The sequence below is a fragment of the Abramis brama genome (genome assembly GCF_963993115.1).
Source record: "Abramis brama genome assembly, chromosome: 8".
In the NCBI taxonomy this organism is placed as follows: domain Eukaryota; kingdom Metazoa; phylum Chordata; class Actinopteri; order Cypriniformes; family Leuciscidae; genus Abramis; species Abramis brama.
Window position 1 is genome coordinate 33,101,276 of NC_139970.1, and position 18,897 is coordinate 33,120,172.

Here is an 18,897-nt window from a genome sequence, read left to right on the forward strand (position 1 = left end):
AGCGAAGAATTTCTTATCTTTATTTTGGACGGGTAAGTCCAAAGAGGGTTCCATGTCATTCCGCCATTTTGAAAAACTATAATAGCAGAGAGGGACAAAAAGCACTAGACTACCTCAAAGAATTCCACAACGCTTTTCCGTTTAGAGCTAGCGTCACGTGACTAAACCCAGCTGTAACGGACAAGGAGATCAGTGAGAGGCGCTTGTCACTGCCCCGGCAAATTTGAAAGGCTGAACTGCACGGTACTTCATAATGCAGGATCATACTTATGCCGAGCCACAAGAGAAAGAATCCTCGTCGCCAAAAAAGCAAAAAATCAAATTTAAAAGGAAACGTGACCGGCGAATTCAAAAAACGAGGGTAAATATCGGGATAGCTTTTCCCAGGTGGAAAGAGCTAATGAAGAAGAAAGACTTTGAAATGGACGCTGAAGTTGCCTGCTTTCTTCCCGACAGGTAAGTCAATGTTACGGTCTAAATTTCAAGCTTTTTTTTCATTGCTTGTTTGTGTAATTCATTATATAGGCAGCATAACAGTAGAACATGTATAGTTAAACTCGTGAAGTGCTATTGGAAGACATGTTGTCATAGCTTCTTGGTACATAACAGCTACCGTAGCTGCAACACACATTTGAAAAAGCGAGGCGCTAGAGAGCACTCGTTTGAATGCAAAATACAATTTCACCGCAAGATGGGAGAAATTCCTACACAGTGTACCTTTAAGGGGTGGTCACATTAGCAAATTTTCATTGTCGATTTTAAATGGTGTAGCGATACACAAAGCACACGTCACACACATAATTCACTATCAAACCAAACAGCTTTCCTTTGGTCAGTGTGGCAAATCTGTGAGACCAACTTGAACCTGTTGCGAAATCTGAATGGGAAAATCTTTCGCCTTTACACAAAATTCCCGATCACAGGGATTCCTATTGAAATTACTTTATTTTGCCCATGAAAATCGACTGAACAACAGAAAATGTGCATCACACCTTAAAACATGATTTGTATATTAGTATAAAATGCAAGCCCTCATCAGCACAGATAAATGCATGTTCATAGCATCTTTCCAATGGCCACACACAGTTCATGCCTGCAGGGAACATGTAACCCACCAGGTCTCCCAGTTAGGCGTTAGTTAGTAAAAAGAGAGGAAAAAAGGTAAGCAACTGTCCCATGTTAACCATAAAATGTCCCATGTGCTTGCATACGGTAGGTTTGGCTGGATTTAACACCATTTAATTTGCTCATTCATAATATCAGACCCATTTAGAAAAGCCTGAGAGGGTTGAGTGAATTATTATGGAAAGATCAGTTTGCATCCTCAAAACTGTTCTCGGTTGGGCAGTCATTATCTACTGTGTTCACCCTGATTATAGACCATGTGTGTTTAGTGGATAGCCAAGGCAGAGGACACCAATGCCCGGGTGAGTCTGCATTAGCTCTCCAGTACTTACACTTCAAAGTGCAGCAGACAACGGGACCCCCGAAGGAAACGTAGAGGGTTTCTTTCAAACGTGGTCAGGCATGGATGTTCCAGTCTCGTTCTTCATTTCCACAGGTCACCGACTCCAGGACAAGGACAGGAACCTTTAAGGACCATTGAATCTCAACTACATTCATTTCCCACACCACATATTCAATGGCTGTGCTTCAAAAAGCAGTGAGCTTTCTCTTTTTAGGTAGCTCACTAGGTTTTGGTACACAACCATGTCTTGTATAATTATCAAAGACTATGAAAGTGTTCTTTAACACAAATGCGTGCTATATGCTTTAAAAAGCAGAGTCCAAATGGTTTAAACTTTAATATTGGGACACTTTTATTTACAGAAGAAAAATTACACTGGATTACAAGAATTCCACAAGTACAGTTGGGCGTATGGAGTGCTCCCTTTAGACTGCTGAAAAGAAATAGGCAACATTCCACAATGTTCTATTGCGCTGAATGTGAAGAGCCTGGTGTTTATGAAAAATATATGCAAAAGTTTTAGTTTTTTGGAGAAATTAGCTGGCCCAAACCAAAGTGAATATGCTGAACATTCAGATGGATATCAAGACTTCTTTCTCAAACTCTGATTGGTAAAATGAGCATGCGTCTAGCAGAATGCCATTTCCATCCTTATTACTGCAACACTAAGATCCTGATCACCTGCAGACCCCTGATCTCTCATAAAACCAAAGCTTCCTTGCTCAAATTATCCAAAAATGGCATGGATTTGATTACCAAAACAAATTGTATAGCTAAAACCTCTGTGATTCATCTGAACCCACCTTCTTGGCCACCTGCCCTTCTTTAGCTCTCGATAACATCACTTACAAAGAAAACCTTTAAACTGATTGCCAATTTTGATGCACATAATTTGTCATCATGTATGTGTGACGCTAAGACAGAACCTGGAATGAATCATATTTTTTTTCTGTTGTGAAATATTCCAAAGAAATAACAAGTATTTACATCAGCACACTTGAATAGATATTTTTCATATTTTCCTAATCCTTTAAGACTTGGCAACCTCTACTTTCTTTACGTCATTCTTCATCTTTCTACACTCCATGCTCGCTATCACACACATCCAAACACATCCCCACAACAACACGGCCATGCTCAGATGCACACACGTACACACTTTCACACGGTTCTAAAGGAAATGCACTGTCTTTTTTGTTTCCAAGATATCTCCACAAGAAAGTATGACATACAATGCTTCTCTGATTCTGATGAAACAACAGTGTTGGAAACAAGGACATATTTTCATCCACAAATACACTTGTAATCTATGAGTAATTCATCGTCCAGGCCAAGTTGGGCCTGTGTCAGCGCCACCCATGTACCCATGTACCATGTACTCAGTCAAGTGTGGTTGATCCTTGCTTTGCTACTGAGCATTCTGTAATTTATTTGCATTTGGATGAGACATTTAGTGGCAAAAAGGGTAGAAAGTAAACATTACCCAAACAGTTACTCAAAACTACAACACAGACCGCAAAAAAGTGGGGGATTTCCACACGCTTAATTTTGAGTGACGCATTAAGACGCGATTTTTTTTTGAGTAACCACACTGAAAAAGTGCAACGGCCGGATTCCAAAGAAAGATGGAATGAGAGCAAGAGAAAACATGAAGCTTACGGCGTAGACCCAACCTCCAAGTAACAAAGAATCAGACTCAAAGCAACAGCAAAGCCTTGAAAAAAAAAGAAGCCCAAAAATAAGCGAGAACAAGCACAAATAAACGGGAGCCTGTCTGTTGAGCGGCAACCTCCGAAAAATGTTTCACAAAGCAGTTATCGCGTGGCCTCTTCTGATACCCCGGACGAGGAGTCTCTAACAAACGATCTTACAATTGGTTGGCGTGTTCTTGCTTGTATTCTCATTAGTTTGCTTGCTATTGGTCTCTGGGTGGCTCACTTTGCATGTTTTTTTAGAGGATAGCAGGGCCTCCATTACGCTTTACTGTCCTCCTGTGTCATGTGTCGGCTGTTGTCACCGTGAACTTTGATCTCGATCGTGTCCGGTTTCAGAGTCTCCTTGCCGTTTTCCTCTTTCAGTGGCAATTTCCTGTCGGAAGAGAAGAAAGGTGCACAGTGGTCAGTTTGAAAGAGTGGTCAAAAACACATTTTCAATTGACAACTAGCCATTGTGGTTCCCCAGAGGCTGAAATTCAGACTTAGGGGGCTTTTTGCAGACCACAGTTTGGTTTGTTTTAGGAACTTATGAGACCGATGAGATGCTTGAAAAGGTGGCTTCGGATCAGGTTTGAGCCATGCACCCAAATTACGGCTACTGTTCAAAAGCTTGAGGTCGGCAGGATTTCTAAAAGGCTGCATTTCTTTGATTAGAAATACAGAAATATTGTCAAATATTACAATACATTTATTTTCTATTTTAATATATTTAATATATTTATTTGATATATTTTTCCCAGGATTTTCGGAATATAAAGTTCAGAAGAACAGCATTTATGTGAAATAGATTTTTTTTGTAACAATGTTTAAGTCTTTACTGTCACTATTAATTAATTTAATGCATATTTGCTTTAATTTCTTTCAAAGAATAAAAAAATCTAACAGACCCTAACATTTTTAATGGTACTGTCAGTGTGAAAACAGTCTTACAGTATGTCATCATTTACTCACCCTCATGTTCATCCAAACCTCAATGAACGTTTTTTAACTGTTTTTGTCCATACAATTGAAGTCAGTGGGGTCAAAAACGATATTGGAACTCCATAAACTTTCATAGTTTTTTTCTTCTTCAAGAAATCTTATTTTGTGATCCACAGAAAAAAAAAAAAAAAAAAAAAATTCATACAGGTTTGGAATGCCATGAAGGTTAGCAAATGTTAAAATCTTTTTTTTAGGGTGAACTAACACTTTAACTAGGAACAAATTATCATAATGAAATATTATTTTCAAAGACAAATAATGTCTGTCTTTGCAATCTTTAATTAAAAAGTAACACATTTTCCGCTTTCCTGCTCAGCTCATTAACTTTTTCAACCCTTACCTATCAAAGACTGGTAAAAAATTCCCAACAATATCCCAATGGATGAAATCAAGCTATCTGGCTTCACTCAAGAATACTTGACATCACATTACTGTTGACTTTAATGTCAACCTATAGGTTTATAAATGTATGTTTTCTGGGGGTTATTTGTGTAACACTCTTGGGCCACAAAGTAAGCATCAGGCCCTGTGATGGATTGGTCGCATATGTGCATTATTTCTAAGGCCCCATGTGTGACTCTTCATCACATGGGATAACATTGGAAAGGAACCTTCCTCTGTAATAATGTTACTTAAGTCCAGGCCAGGGCCTTTGGGATGGTATGGGGCTCATATCTGCTTGTTATCGAAGCTGAAGACAATCACGGTCCTTAATCTCTCTGAACTTTTAGCCAAGTAAACCTGGCAGGACTTGAGTTTTTACAGCAGGCAATGCACAGCTACAGATCAGTTACCCTGCAAACCAAAGGACAAAGTCTACACAGGATGTCAGGAACCATAAAGGCACCAATCGGAAGCAAAACATTCAATTCAACTAACAATAAAACGCAGATCGCATTATTCAAATGAGTGATTCACAGTAAACAAACTGATAAGCCTGTAGACTAAGTATTTATTTGACGTACATGCTCCATATAAATCAAAACTCTTTGTCTGTCACACCTTTCTTTTTCTGGATAACTTGAGGACTTTGTATTGCAGCATGTTTTACTGTCAACTGAAGACAAATTGTTTGTTGTAGTTATAAGGTAACATTACTTTTAAAGTAACTCATTACAATGTAGTGTAACTCATTATAAAAACAAACTAATGATGTTACATTATTACTTTTTATGCAAAGTAAGCTGCAAGTTATTTTTTCTAACCGATATCTGACTGAGACTCTCTCTTGAGTGGAAGTGATAGGCATTGCGCTTGCAACCTTTTTTGAACTTTAAAATATTTATTATATGCAATGGCATATGACATTTTCAGACTTTAATTAAAGTTAAGGAATTAAATTAAGGAATTAAAGTTACAGGAAACAATGCATCTTGTACTCGGGACTTAAAAAAATAAATAAAATTGGTTCACTTCGAGTAGAATCAGTATTTTAACATTTCTGTTCATGAGTTCCTTCTGTAATATTACCGTTCCAAACATTTTACTAAGAGCTTGTGACTAAACCTCGTATGTACATTGGATTCACAATGGTCCTACACTATAGGCTATTACCTGCCATTCATTTTCACTTAAATGTAATGCTTGTAATGAGAAAAACTCCTGAGATCCAAAAGCTAATACCAGCGGATTGCCATTGCAAATTACCCATGTCTTGACAACTGAGCACGGGCACTTCACTCACGTTGAATAGGCCGTACTATTTGAATTCATGACTGGGAAATTAAAATCTTACACAGAACGGTGAAATAACGTTATTAACTGGTTAATGTTAATTTCAAATAAGCGTTTCTGTTCAGAACGATTACACTTGATTTCCTTTTTCGCTTTTATGTTCCTGTTAAAATTTTGTTCCTCGAACCAATTCAGAGCCCTCCATGTACCAGAACATTACATTAAAAAAAGGATTCTGCTTTAAATTTGAAATCTCTTGGGATAAAAGCATTTGCTAAATGAATAAATGTCAATACAAATGCAAATAACTGATGCAAAAGGGATACTCACAGGTAGGCAGCTTTGCCCTCCTCTAGCTCTTTGCTCTTGCCGCTTGTGGCTGTCTTTTTGCTGCAGAGCTTGCGGGTGATGCACATGAGCAGGCCACACTGACGCAGGAAGAAGCAGCTGACGTCCACTAGCACGAGCAGCAGCAGCAGGCCAGATAACCCCAGCCCAACCACTGCGCCCAGGCCTAGGCCGCTGAACAGCGAATCTGCTGAGACAGGATACACACACAACCATCAATGATGGGCCTCGACAACACATACACTCCTTTACGAGAACCTTTGTTCATGACAAGTAAATACGGAATATGCTGCTCTTAGAATGTGCTGAAAATGGGGTTACCAGCATTATTGTTTGCTTTACATTTGATTAAAAGGGCATGAAAAGGCACAATGATTCATAAAGGATCATATGAAAATTCTTCTATGGTTATTTTTGACCAAACAACAGGAAGAAAAGATCTAATGCTGCGTTTATGCCATGTCATAATTAATCTATTCGGAGCTGTTCACGTCCTCAGACTGGGAATTATGCATTTCTATGGCAATACTAACGGCCAAAAGAATCTGTAGGAGTAGGAGCTTTCAGGAAAAAAAGCTGTAATTACGAGCTCTACGAGGACGTGAACGCTTTTTACAAGTTGAAAACTCCAAGTTCAGAGATAAATAGAATAAAAATTTGATTAAATAAAAAATTGTCAGTGCTGAAAGTAAGATAAAAAATAAAGAAAAGTCAATTAAAGCATTCACTAAACAGTGCAATAAAACAACAATCTTCTAGCAAAAACACAATAAATATAGCTATCTCATGTTTTTGCTTTAAGAACTTCAAGGTGATGCAACTCAATTGGTGAAAGCCTTTGCGTGAGGAAATGAGGCTGTCTGAGCTGTTCGGATGGAAACATCCATGGCAATGTTTTTGCTCTAAACACATCAATCTTGCATGCTATTGAACGTAACATTGCCATTATAGCAAAAGCATCCCAGAAGTCTGTTGTGTGATCTGGACACAGTGACAGGGCATCAGAGTGAGAAAAGCGACACATGATAGATGAGGGAAGGACAGGCATACTAAAAAGACCTTTGAACAATTTAGTAGCTGTCTGATTTTTTTATTCACATCCACCTCAACCGAGTGTTCTACCATTTGGTGCGACATTTAAATTTAACCTTAAAAAACAATGATAAAACTTTACAAGGTTCCATTTGTTAACATAAGCTAACATGAACTAACAATGAACAATACATTTACAGCATTTATTAATTTCAATATTTAGTAATACAAAAAATATATGTCTCATTTGTGTCTATGTTAACTAAAGTATTAGCTAATGTTAACAAATGAGACCTTACTGTAAAGTGGTTCCAAAAAACAAAAACATTACAGAAGGAACATCCGGCAATGTTTATAACCATCCTTAATTAAATCTACGATCGTGACCTCAAAACTTCAGATTAGGAAGATCATTTGACCATCATGATCTATTGACCATTTTCAGATGTCACCATGCGACTGCATATCAGCTTATCCATGAACGAGTAGCACTCAAAGACCTCAGATTCATTGATTCTGGTATGGTTTTACTTTTGATGCATGAACCACATGACTCCACTGTGAATTATCGGCCAACACATCTGTTTTTCACCATCTTGTGCCGTGCTCTCCCTGAGAAATGTGTCCGCGCTCCTATAGCTGATTTGTTGTTGATTTATAACATCATTAGAAGCTCAATTTAGCATCTCGTTAATATCACTTATCCTGAAGTTCCACAAATGGGCGTGATCCATCCGCATCTGAGTTCAACGCACTCAATTAATTAAATATGAACGGTGATTGAGACTCAGCAATGAGAAGCAATAACTCAAGCTCGATTGATTGTGTCTGGACGGCGCCCTCACTCTGAAGGGAGGTCTGTGGGTGGGCTCTCAGCAGATGATTGACAGGCTAATGAAGCTTGTAATCATGTGTGGGGCTTAATGGCTGTGTCACGCTGATACATGACTAAGTAGGGCTTAAACAGATCCACGGTTTTCTAGTTTGGGAACACTTTTACATGGGAAAACTTGCAGCGTGAGGTACAGGCAATAGGAGCATTTGAGACCCTGCTAATGCACTCTCTTCAAGGTTGAAGTACTGTGTATCCCTCAGCCTTTGAGCTGCACCGCTTAATCATTCAAACACTTACCTCTGCACTTACAACACCAGTAAATGCAGAAAGCTGGAGACTGGATGGGGTCTAAAAATAGACTTCAGTCAAACCAGTGTAAATCTGTTATGAGGGGGCTTCAGATTAGATGAAAATGACACCCTTACTCCATGCATAGTTCAGCAAATGTTTACATAATGCATTTAATATTATATGACAGTCATTAACCTAATAGTATGTATACCTTGGGCCACAAAAATAAACTAAAAATTTACAATAAAGCCATGTCAGCTGCCATTACCCAAGTCTTCGTCACATGGTCGTTCAGAAATCATTCTAATAAGCTGATTAGCTGCCTAAGAAACATTTCTTAGAATATTAATATTTTTGTGGAAAGTATTACTTTTAAATAAAGTTTTAATGACCCTATATAATAAAAAATAACTACATTCCCCTTCATGATCAAAATATTGCATGATATGATTGATATAACACATGCATACAATCTGTTGAATATCAAAAAAGTGTTTTAGGGTTTCACGTCCCTTTATGTTCAAATTAAATCAAAACTTTAAAATTATTGATCAGTATGTGTTATTCCAATGAAAAATTGCTTGTTTTTATAATCTTTTAATCATAATGTACCGTAAGATCTTGATGATCATCAATCCTAACTTTTCCAACTCTTCTGATATAATTTTTTTTTTCACAACCCAATCAGTTTCTGATTAAATATTCGGTTTGACTCAATAATGCAATGGTTTACAAAAATAATTGGGTTGTGAATGTATTTCATATTAAATGTCACATGGAGTCAGGAAGAAGTGTAAAGAAGAAATTCTGTCGAATTAGAGATATCACTTCCAAAAATTATGGCGAAATTGAATCATGAACAGCCAAGCAAATGTTGCCAAACTCATGAACAGTCTAGCAAGCGTTTGCCAAATGCATTTGATGTGCTATGAAAGAACATCAGGTTTTTTGATACCAAGCTACTAAATGGCCAAAGTACACCTCCTAGCTCACATGAAATGCCACTTTTATAGCTTTTTGGGTTGTATTAAGTGGATACATTGAGCTGACCAGTGGCAGTTTGGTCCTTTTTACTAATCATCTCATAAAACCCAAAGAGCACTCCATAAAATGAGACAGTTTTCTTATCTCCAGGCTGAATGGCTTCCTTCTGGAGTCCTGAGGTAATTTAAAGCTTTGGCCATTATGGAAAAGGTCCCAAGTTTTAAGACTCCTCCTCCTCCTCCTCCCCTCACCCTATGCTGGCCCAGCAACCTCTGCACTACCTACACAGAGGACACAAGCCAAGCATGACTCCATAATGATGGTTTAAAGACTCTAACGCTCATTAAGACGCTATGCTTGACGAGCAGAAGGGACCCTCTAGCCGTTAAACGATTAATAGACCGACTGCCGTCAGGATAGCCATTATCAGTGGCAAAGATGTCTTTGCGCAGCATGAGGTTGGACTGATGGGTCAGAACGAATGAAATGGGTGTCAAGTGGCACCAATTAAACATCGCTTTTCCATACTTTTAATAGAATTCTTTATGACACTTGTAGCGTATCTGGGGAAATTATCATTATCGTAACCATTTCATTGGTTGGTCATGTATAAACAGAACATAATTCCAAATAAATGTCATTATAAATTTCACATTCATCTAGAGGATCTTAAATAATTGTTGGTCTATTTGTTTCAATAAACTTTTTTTCTTTCAACACAACAATTTTGGAAGTCAAGTTTGCAATATGCTCAGTTCTTAGACACCACAATCACATTTACTTAATGGATTTATCATAAATTGCTGCAATTTTCACCCACAAAGTTCACCCAAAAATGAAAATTCTGTCATAATTTATCCACCCACATGTTGTTTTTACCTGGTATTAATTTCTTTCTTCTGTCAAACACAAAATAAGATATTTTGAATAACTTTTCAAATGTTTTATCAGTAAAATGCAAGTAAATGGTCTAAATAACATTGAATATTGCTATAGCATATATATATATAGCCATTGAGACATTATTAAAAGTCTTTCATTTTTGTGTGTATAGACCCCCATCTCTGCAATGTCTTTTCTTTCCCTGTACTAGAGACATATTGTTGCTTGTGTTGTTTAAGGAAATGTCTGATACCTTCTGATTTATGACTTCATACACCTGGCTTTAGAACAAATGGCTGTACTCTGGCTAGCTGGATGGACTTTGCTTATTTCTCTTCCAGAAAAAAAAAAAAAAAACTTATTTATGGGTGGTGTGATCAGCAGTAATGGACAGCAGTAAAACAACAGGTCCATTTTCATTTGCCCGAATCTTTTCCAGCTGGAACAGTCAACAAAGAGCCATTCTAATCTTATAAGAAGTCAAGCCACATTAGGAAATAAAGGCCTTAATGGACTGGGCTTCAGACCCTTGCTTTTAACGAGAAAAATATTGAGGTTTTTGACATACCCATAAATGAAATGCAATGTTCTATTGCCGTGTAATGAGAGAATGGAGAGGGCAACGCGTAGAGATGATCGAGATTAATGGTCTCCAGTGACTTGACTTCCATTGATTTGAGAGGTATGCCTCGAGGGGATTAAAACCTCTCAACTTTTGTAAAATTTACAATGATACAAATTTAAACTGCAAAACATTATGAGATCCTAATTGTGATAATGTGCTATGAACACATAACAACAAGGAATGTTTCTTACCATTTTCTCAAAAAAATAAAAAAATAAAAATGATTGTGGATGATGCTTTGTGGACAAGAGAGGATCAGAGACAGACCATTTACCTTCTATAAACTCAAGATGCAAAATTAATTGTTTGCATATAAATGTGTCTCTAAAGCGTGTGGACACAACCACCATACAATGAAAAAAATCCATTCACTCCTTTTTTTTTTATCCTCAAAAAGTCTAAACACTCTCAATAATTAAGCCGTTTGGATTTTCTAAGCAATATGATGTCATATTGCTCATGCTCCGCCCACGACCACTGACGGATTGTCCTGTATTAGCATATTTACGACACCCACCCATGGAAGTGAGGGGTGGGGTGAGCAGTTGCTCATTATCATTTAAGAGACATGCACCGAAACGGGTCGCTGAAACAGAGCTGTTTTTGAGGAGGTAAAAGGGTATTGTTTTACACAACCATTGAGTATGTTACAAACTTTACATGAAGACCCTAAAGAATCATACCAACTTGTGGAAAATGCGGTCCAAATGCAATGTCCTACCTGCCTTTCAACATAGGTATTTTCATAACCAAATTGCCTACCCTTCCTTGATATCGGTTTTCATTGCTTCAGTGAAAAATAAGGAACCTTGTCATTTGTAATTCAGCAAAATAGCCCTTCAGAATTGACAAAGACTTTTTCAATGTTTATCTTTGCTTGATTGTTTTACTGGCTAATATTAAATTTGAGCTATTCGCTGTGCAGTACAATGATTCAGATAATACAATGCTTTTGTATTTTCTTATAATAATAAACCAAATTATGCACACAAACTGCTTTATATGTCAGTGCTCTACATTAACTGGTTCACTGGTACACTGACAAGTCATGATTAGTCTTCGGATTCTGAGCTCAGAGGCTGTAGTTATTGCATCAGAGTGAACTAGTTTATTTGAGAAATTCTGACAAAGACTTCTACACTGATTCTGACATGAATTCAAATATATTCTTCATACATGCAGCATCAGTATAGCACAGAATTTCTATAGTTATGGTCTTTACATTTCATGGTTCTCAAAATGCACTCTTCAGATAACAGAAAATAAATAAGCTTCTGACTACAGCACACACTTCATCAAATCAAGATTGCAATACTGCATCCACACAGTAAAGAAAGTGAAGCATATCCATTCTTACTATTTTAAAACATACACCGTTCAAAAGTTTGAGGTCAGAAAGATTTTTTTAATGATTTTTTTTACTTTCTATTTATCAAAGAATCCTAAAAAAAAGTATCATGGTTTCTAGAAAAATTTTAAGGAGCACAACTGTTTTCTCCCTTTGATAATAACAAGAAATTATGCTTGGGCACCAAATCAGCATTTCAGAATGATTTCTGAAGGATCATGTGACCCTGAAGAATGGATTAATGGCTGCTGAAAATTCAGCTTTGCCATCACAGGAATAAATAACATTTTAAAATATATGAAATTAGAAAACAGTTATTTATATATATATTGAAACAATATTTTACTTTATTTAATCAAATATCTGCAGCCTTGGAAACCATAAGACTTTCAAAAACAATTTAAAAATCCAACCGACCTAAACTCTTGAACGCTCAGCTGATTTTAGTCCTTTACAATGACATGGAACAATGAGTGTTAGCTTAATTCACTGTATTCAAATACTACAACTCCTGCATGGCAGCAACATACTACACAAATATTCATATTCACAGACTGCACATGATTCCAGTTACTAATGTTCTTTCTCATCAATACCGAGAATATACAATAAAATGTCTCTGCCAGAGGTGTACCCAGAAAATGAAAATTAATGTGCATTATATTTTGACTCACTGCAAGGGAGAAGTCTTGTTTTATGTTTCTCATTCTCACATTACGGGTAACAGAAAATCGTCCTGTTTGATTTATGATACCAGTGTTTAAAAGTCATATCAATTTGAAATCCTACTTGACTCCATTTAATGAGTGCTGCGTTCTATATCTTTGTGTGTGTGTATCAGCAACATCATTAAATGCATTCTCTCAAGCGATGCAGCTGCTGACATTTCCCATAGACATAATAAACCAAAACAAAAGAGCCTGCGGATGCACAGAAGATGGAAAAGCCCTAATGCCGGTGGCTTACTGTGTCTTTTGTAAACACCAGCAAAAAGGAGCTCATTATACAAAACTAAGGGTCTGATCACTACAGGTGGAGAATAAATTAATCACTCAGTTTTTCCTCTTCCTTTGTTGTCAGTAATATGCAAGACCTTTATGGATCAAAAAAGCAAAACTGGATTTGGAATGGAGGGAGGCCAGGATAGTGGCGGGATCAGCTCACAAGCATATAGGCTCGGAAAATAACAAGAACGCCACCAGAATCTGATAAGCACCATTGAAACGGCACGGCTAAGGGTCAGCGAGCCATTGGTGGGGGTGAAAAAAAAAGTCCCTGGCTCAGTCTTTTGGGCTCATTCCAGGCAAAGTAAAGATGGAGCAATGTCAACACAGACATGAGAACAGCAACAATGACAGAGAAGCTCCGAAGACGGTCACCGTATGGACAGGCTGCGCATGGGGACGTCCACGTCCGGTTGGAGGGGGCTTGCAACACTGATCTGCAATGAGATGGAGGGGAGAGGGAGTGGGAAGGAAGAGGGAAAGACATACAGTAGGTGTGTGGAGCCAGCAAAGGACGCAGGATGGTTACACACACGAGAGAATGAAAAGCAGTTTATTCACAACATCAGAGCGTTGGGTAAATAGAAAAGATGATTATAAGAGTGGAAATGAGATTATTTTGGTGCAGGTCAGGACATAAACATGGGTGAATGTGACAAAAATGTTGACATATGAGCGAGCAGTCCAAACCAGTGTCCGTTGTAAAGGTTTGTTTGAAGGATCGCGGGGTGTTTATAGGCACACAGAAAAGCAAGTTTAGTGGCAGTTCATAGCAAAACAAAAAGCCCAGCGATTTGCGGTGTGGCCCAGAATGCGTTGCATAATTCATTAGGTGGGAATTGGAGAACAGGATTGTTTAGAGTGAAACAACGAGACAAAGCACAATAGAATTATAAATAAGAGCATGGGCCAGCGGGGATGAAGGGGTGAGGGTGGAGAAGGAGAGAAAAAGGAAAGGATGAGAAAGAGTTGGGGGAGAATATACAAATGACATCAAATTAACAAGGTAAATCCAAGCTGCTGAGGAGCAGTGCTGTCAACACACACACACACTCACATTGAAATATTTTTCATTCAGACACACATATGCATGCACTGACACGGCATCTTTGAATATTTAACATATAATTGGACAAATTTAAATATCATCTGTCAGTATCATAGAATTCTATCTATCTATCTATCTATCTATCTATCTATCTATCTATCTATCTATCTATCTATCTATCTATCTATCTATCTATCTATCTATCATGCTATGGTGGTAATGTGAGGACATGTCCCCACAACTTTATGAAACAGCTTGCAGCTGCAATTTTGTGTTTGTCAGTTGCGTCCCCTAATATAATCCACTCACGTATACAGCTGCAATTTTGCTTGGTTCATTAAAACAAACATTGTTATTAGAGCAGGTATGAGCCTGAGACCTGACGCATTCAAAGCAAAACACTTACACGACACCATTATGTACTGCATTTATCCTCTATTCCAAACATCTATCAAACTAAAAGACACATTTCCAGGATTGACAGTGGGAGGAAGTTAAATATAAAACAATCCACAACACACGGTATAAAGAGAACTTGGAATTGAATCATTTAAATAGTTGTTTAAATGATTTTGTGCAGTTTATTTCATGATCATATTGTGATTCATAAATCAGTTTTTATCAAAAAATAGAAAAGCATCTGCAAATTTCCAAGATAAATCTAGAATGTCTATTTAGCGAAAAAGCGAAACAGCTATAGCATATCAGCGCAGTAAGTGAATTGTATGTGCCTTTGTTAGGTGAATATTAATATGTAACTCTTGAAAGCCATGTTTATATCATATGTGATATGCTGATGGTATGATATATATATATATATATATATATATATATATATATATATATATATATATATATAAATGAAAATGTTAAAACCACCGTTATCATTAAACCATACAATATAATCACAATATAAATCCTTGGCCTGAGAGAAAGCCCTATTGAAATGGTCTTTTCAATGTATTTCCCAAACAATTATACTATTGTGTGTAAAAAAACATGCTTCTCTTTTGGCTATAATTTGAGTGTTATTTTAAACCAGAGGAAAGTTCTAGTATGTTTTTTGAAAAAAGACAAACACAGAGGTAGGCCTTTTGAAAGTAGACAGGCAATCAAAGCCTCTTTAAAATGTGTTTACCCTTACATTGCTTTCCATTTAAAAAAAACATTAAAAAGGTATTATTGTATTACTGATGGGGAACACATCCACTTCTGTGGATTTGGCTGGTTGAACTATCAGTTTTACTATACGCGCATCCAGCAAGTTACCCTTTATGCTTACACCATTCAGACACCCATAGGCTACCAAAGAGCTTTTGATTGATTCTTGAATTTTTCTGATTTCATTGTAACCCCAGATTTGTTGGGACCCAGTAAATATTAAAAGCCTTCTTATAAAAGCATGACTTCAAAAAAAGAACATCACTGCAAACTGTACGTGGTCAGTCAGCCAAACAGTGATATGGGAGCACTAACAGATGGACAGTTAGGGCCCGTTCACACCAAGGATGATAACTATTAACAATAATGATAACAATGTAGTTCTAAAAATCCTTCTTAATGACACAGCACAACTATATAACGATAACTGCACAGAGGAAGAATATTGTTATAATCCCTTTCGCAACAATTTTTTTTCCAGCTGATGAACGATAAAAACATTGACAGCAATCAGGATCCATTCTGCCTTAAAGAGCTTGAGAATTTAAGGTGGCAGATGACAAATCTGCAGCGCTCGCATAGAATAAACAGTGTGGATGGTTGGTGTGGATGGTAGTTATTGCTATAGTTATAGTGATCATTCTTGGTGTGAATGGGCATTTAGACATATTTGATCATATTCGTTTTATTTTTGTCGGATAATATCTTTCACATATTTTTTTTCCTAAGGAGAAAGTGTTTTCTCTGACAATTTGCTCCTGATTAGGACACAGAATCAGCTCCACGTTTGATTGTGATTCTGAGATACATGAGCTCCATCAAGCGTGGGTGCTGGCAAGTGTGCTGAACTGTAGCGAAGCATATAATTATAATAGGAGACATATCATTTCAGCTATAGATATTGTGAGTGGGTGATGAAGTGCCGTAGATAATCAAACTCAATTTGTCGTATGAAAAAGAGTAATACTTTGCATGTGTTGTGGAAGTACTTGTACCTGTGATATCAGGTTTCTGAGGCATGGAGAACTTCACAAAGGTGGGTTCAGACAGGCCTTTGACGTTGCGGGCGGTGATTTCCACCTCATACTGCGTATTCCACTGGAGCGGTTGCAGCAGCACAAAATCATTCACACCTGGAACCAGTTTTGTCATCCACTGTTCTTCCTTGTCCTACACAAAACCACAAGTGTTTCATAAAACATGCACAAGCATAAACATACAGTATGAGCATATGACTAAACAATTGGCTTTAGGGCACATAAGACTTGTACGAACAATTAGTTCTCACTGTCAGAGGTGTAAAGGCCAGGTTCAGAAAGTAAAAGTCCTCCTCAGTATTTTGTTCAAATCACCTGGATTTGCTAATTAGCAGTTTTTCAGGAGATAGAACTAATTAGTGAAATCAGCTGGCTGAGTTCATGGGTGGAATAGACATATGGCAGGACTTTTACTTTCTGACCCCTGGACTTTACACCTCTGCTCACTGTATTTTGACACATACTGTACATATGACAACTTATCGGCATAAACAAATCTTGTTAGTGCATGTGAGCGGCGTGCGCTCACAGGTGTGTGAATATTGGCTATTTTTACAATGGTTTTGAACATCTGCGTAAAAAACGTTGCACACATGTGTGTGTGTACGCACGATTAGTGAATGAGACCCGTTGTTTTATTTGCAACAATGGCAAAATGAAAAATTATATTGTGCTCCTCACATTTGTTTAGCTATGCAAATTCACTTATATTCAAATAGCTTCAACAACATATTTTTAATTATCTATTAATTAGATCATTTTTCATTTAATTGGTCGCATTTGTCATTTTTTACTCATATTTGTCAATTGATTGGCTGCAAATATAAATACAATTTGGTAATTTATTTTTACAAAGTGAATTTATTTTTTCAAACATAAATAGTACTTCATCGATATTCTCTGATGGATGGAAATCAAAACATAAGATTATATATTAAGAGGCCACATCTGATCCTTCATCCTCCGAGCAACAGATAAGAAAGAGATGCTTTTCTCTAATCCTCAAACTATTTCACACACTTACAGCAGCAACACTCCAACGCATCCATTATTCTCTTTGTGTCCCTGCCTGCAGAGAATCTGAGCACGAGTGTGAGCATAATATAGTGTGTGTGTGTGTGCCGGCTGTTCCGCCAGCTAAAATTTTAAAACTAGGCCCACACATACTGCCTTCAAAAACTCATTGCTTTCATATTTTGACATTTTCAAAACGCCTCAGCTCTTTAAAGGCTAAATGGTTGAATGTGCCTTTCACATGTCGACAGTCCTTAGGCATACTGTGACATCTCCATTTCCCCAGTTCTCACCTCCACATGCACAGACCGAGCAAATGAGAGAGAGGGAGAGAAATAAAAAAAATAAAAAAGGGAAGAGTACAAATAAAAGAGAGGGAAAAGATGCCAGCGGACCGGACCCTATTACGGTAGAGGAGGAAGTGAGGCATCACCAAACAGACTGAGACCGACAGAGATGAAGCAAATGAGGAAATGTTGAGGCCCATGAGGGGGAAAAACAAACAGAGGGATTGTAGGAGAGAGAGCAAGCAAGCTTTGGTGAATGTGTGTATACTAGTGTGGTAACTAACACTCAATAACCTTTCAGAACCTATAGACAAACTGTATTGACTGTGAAACAGTGGTGACATTGTAACTCCATGACGCAAAGTTACACAAGGCCTTTTAGAATGCTGACATCCTCACGGGCACAGCTCTTGCTCCATGTGAGATCTACTCGGAAGTCTTGTTGTTGAAGGGTCTAATTTTAGGCTACTAACAAATATTGACTGCAATAGTCATGTGACTGCATTTTTGTCGGCCAACCCGGAAGTTAGCGTCACTCTGGTTCCCTCGACAAAAACCCTACATTTTTCCATTGGCTTTTGGATTATTGCAGAAAATAAGGTCTGTGACTAACAAAAGCTTGTGATTCTTACTAGTTTTGTTCATCGTGATAATCTTCACAAATTAACATAATGTTTATGGATTTTGAAGCGTAAATACAATCAGCAGAAGTCAAAAGCTAAACGTAGGCTATGAACAAAATACACCACAGTCCCATGACTTCAACCTCACCATCACTAAGCTTCTGACAACTCTCTTTTTTTTAGTCTTTGTTTTAAAACATTTTCCCTGAAAGTTAGAGTATTAATAGTTCGCAAAAGCATGATTATAAACACAGCGAGGCTGTGAATGCGGACTAGTGAGTAGATGAGTTTACCTGTTCAGCATGATGACGTTTAATGACAACCTCTGCTGTCCCATTTAGCCACTTGTAAGCAACCACATTTTACAAGACAAGTAAAAAAAAAAAAAAAAAAAAAAAAAAAAAAAAATCACAAGAGGGTATTACTGATGTATTTTATATATCTTGAGCTCGTGTTCAACACAGACCTTATTTCCAGACCATATGACCAGATACTATGTATTCTAAACAAAACAATAAGCGTCAGGCGAGAACACTATTT

At 37.4% G+C, this 18,897-nt stretch overlaps 1 protein-coding gene across 3 annotated transcripts in view; it reads right to left on the reverse strand.

The window, feature by feature from the left end:
* Nucleotides 1–1,795: 1,795 nt before the first annotated feature.
* The window catches only part of LOC311088824 (neural cell adhesion molecule 2), a 212,815-nt gene continuing 195,713 nt past the window's right edge, over nucleotides 1,796–18,897 (reverse strand). The window contains exons 15-17 of one of the 3 annotated variants that reach the window (XM_084123160.1): nucleotides 16,392–16,566; nucleotides 6,169–6,373; nucleotides 1,796–3,556 (exon numbers count right to left, since the gene is read on the reverse strand). In XM_084123160.1, the coding sequence (XP_083979286.1) occupies nucleotides 3,442–3,556; nucleotides 6,169–6,373; nucleotides 16,392–16,566 (495 nt within the window). In that variant the 3' untranslated portion in view covers nucleotides 1,796–3,441. Of the gene's footprint in view, nucleotides 3,557–6,168; nucleotides 6,377–11,925; nucleotides 13,625–16,391; nucleotides 16,567–18,897 lie in introns of those variants that run through there. The other 2 variants (XM_084123159.1, XM_084123161.1) reach the window with 2 other exon arrangements.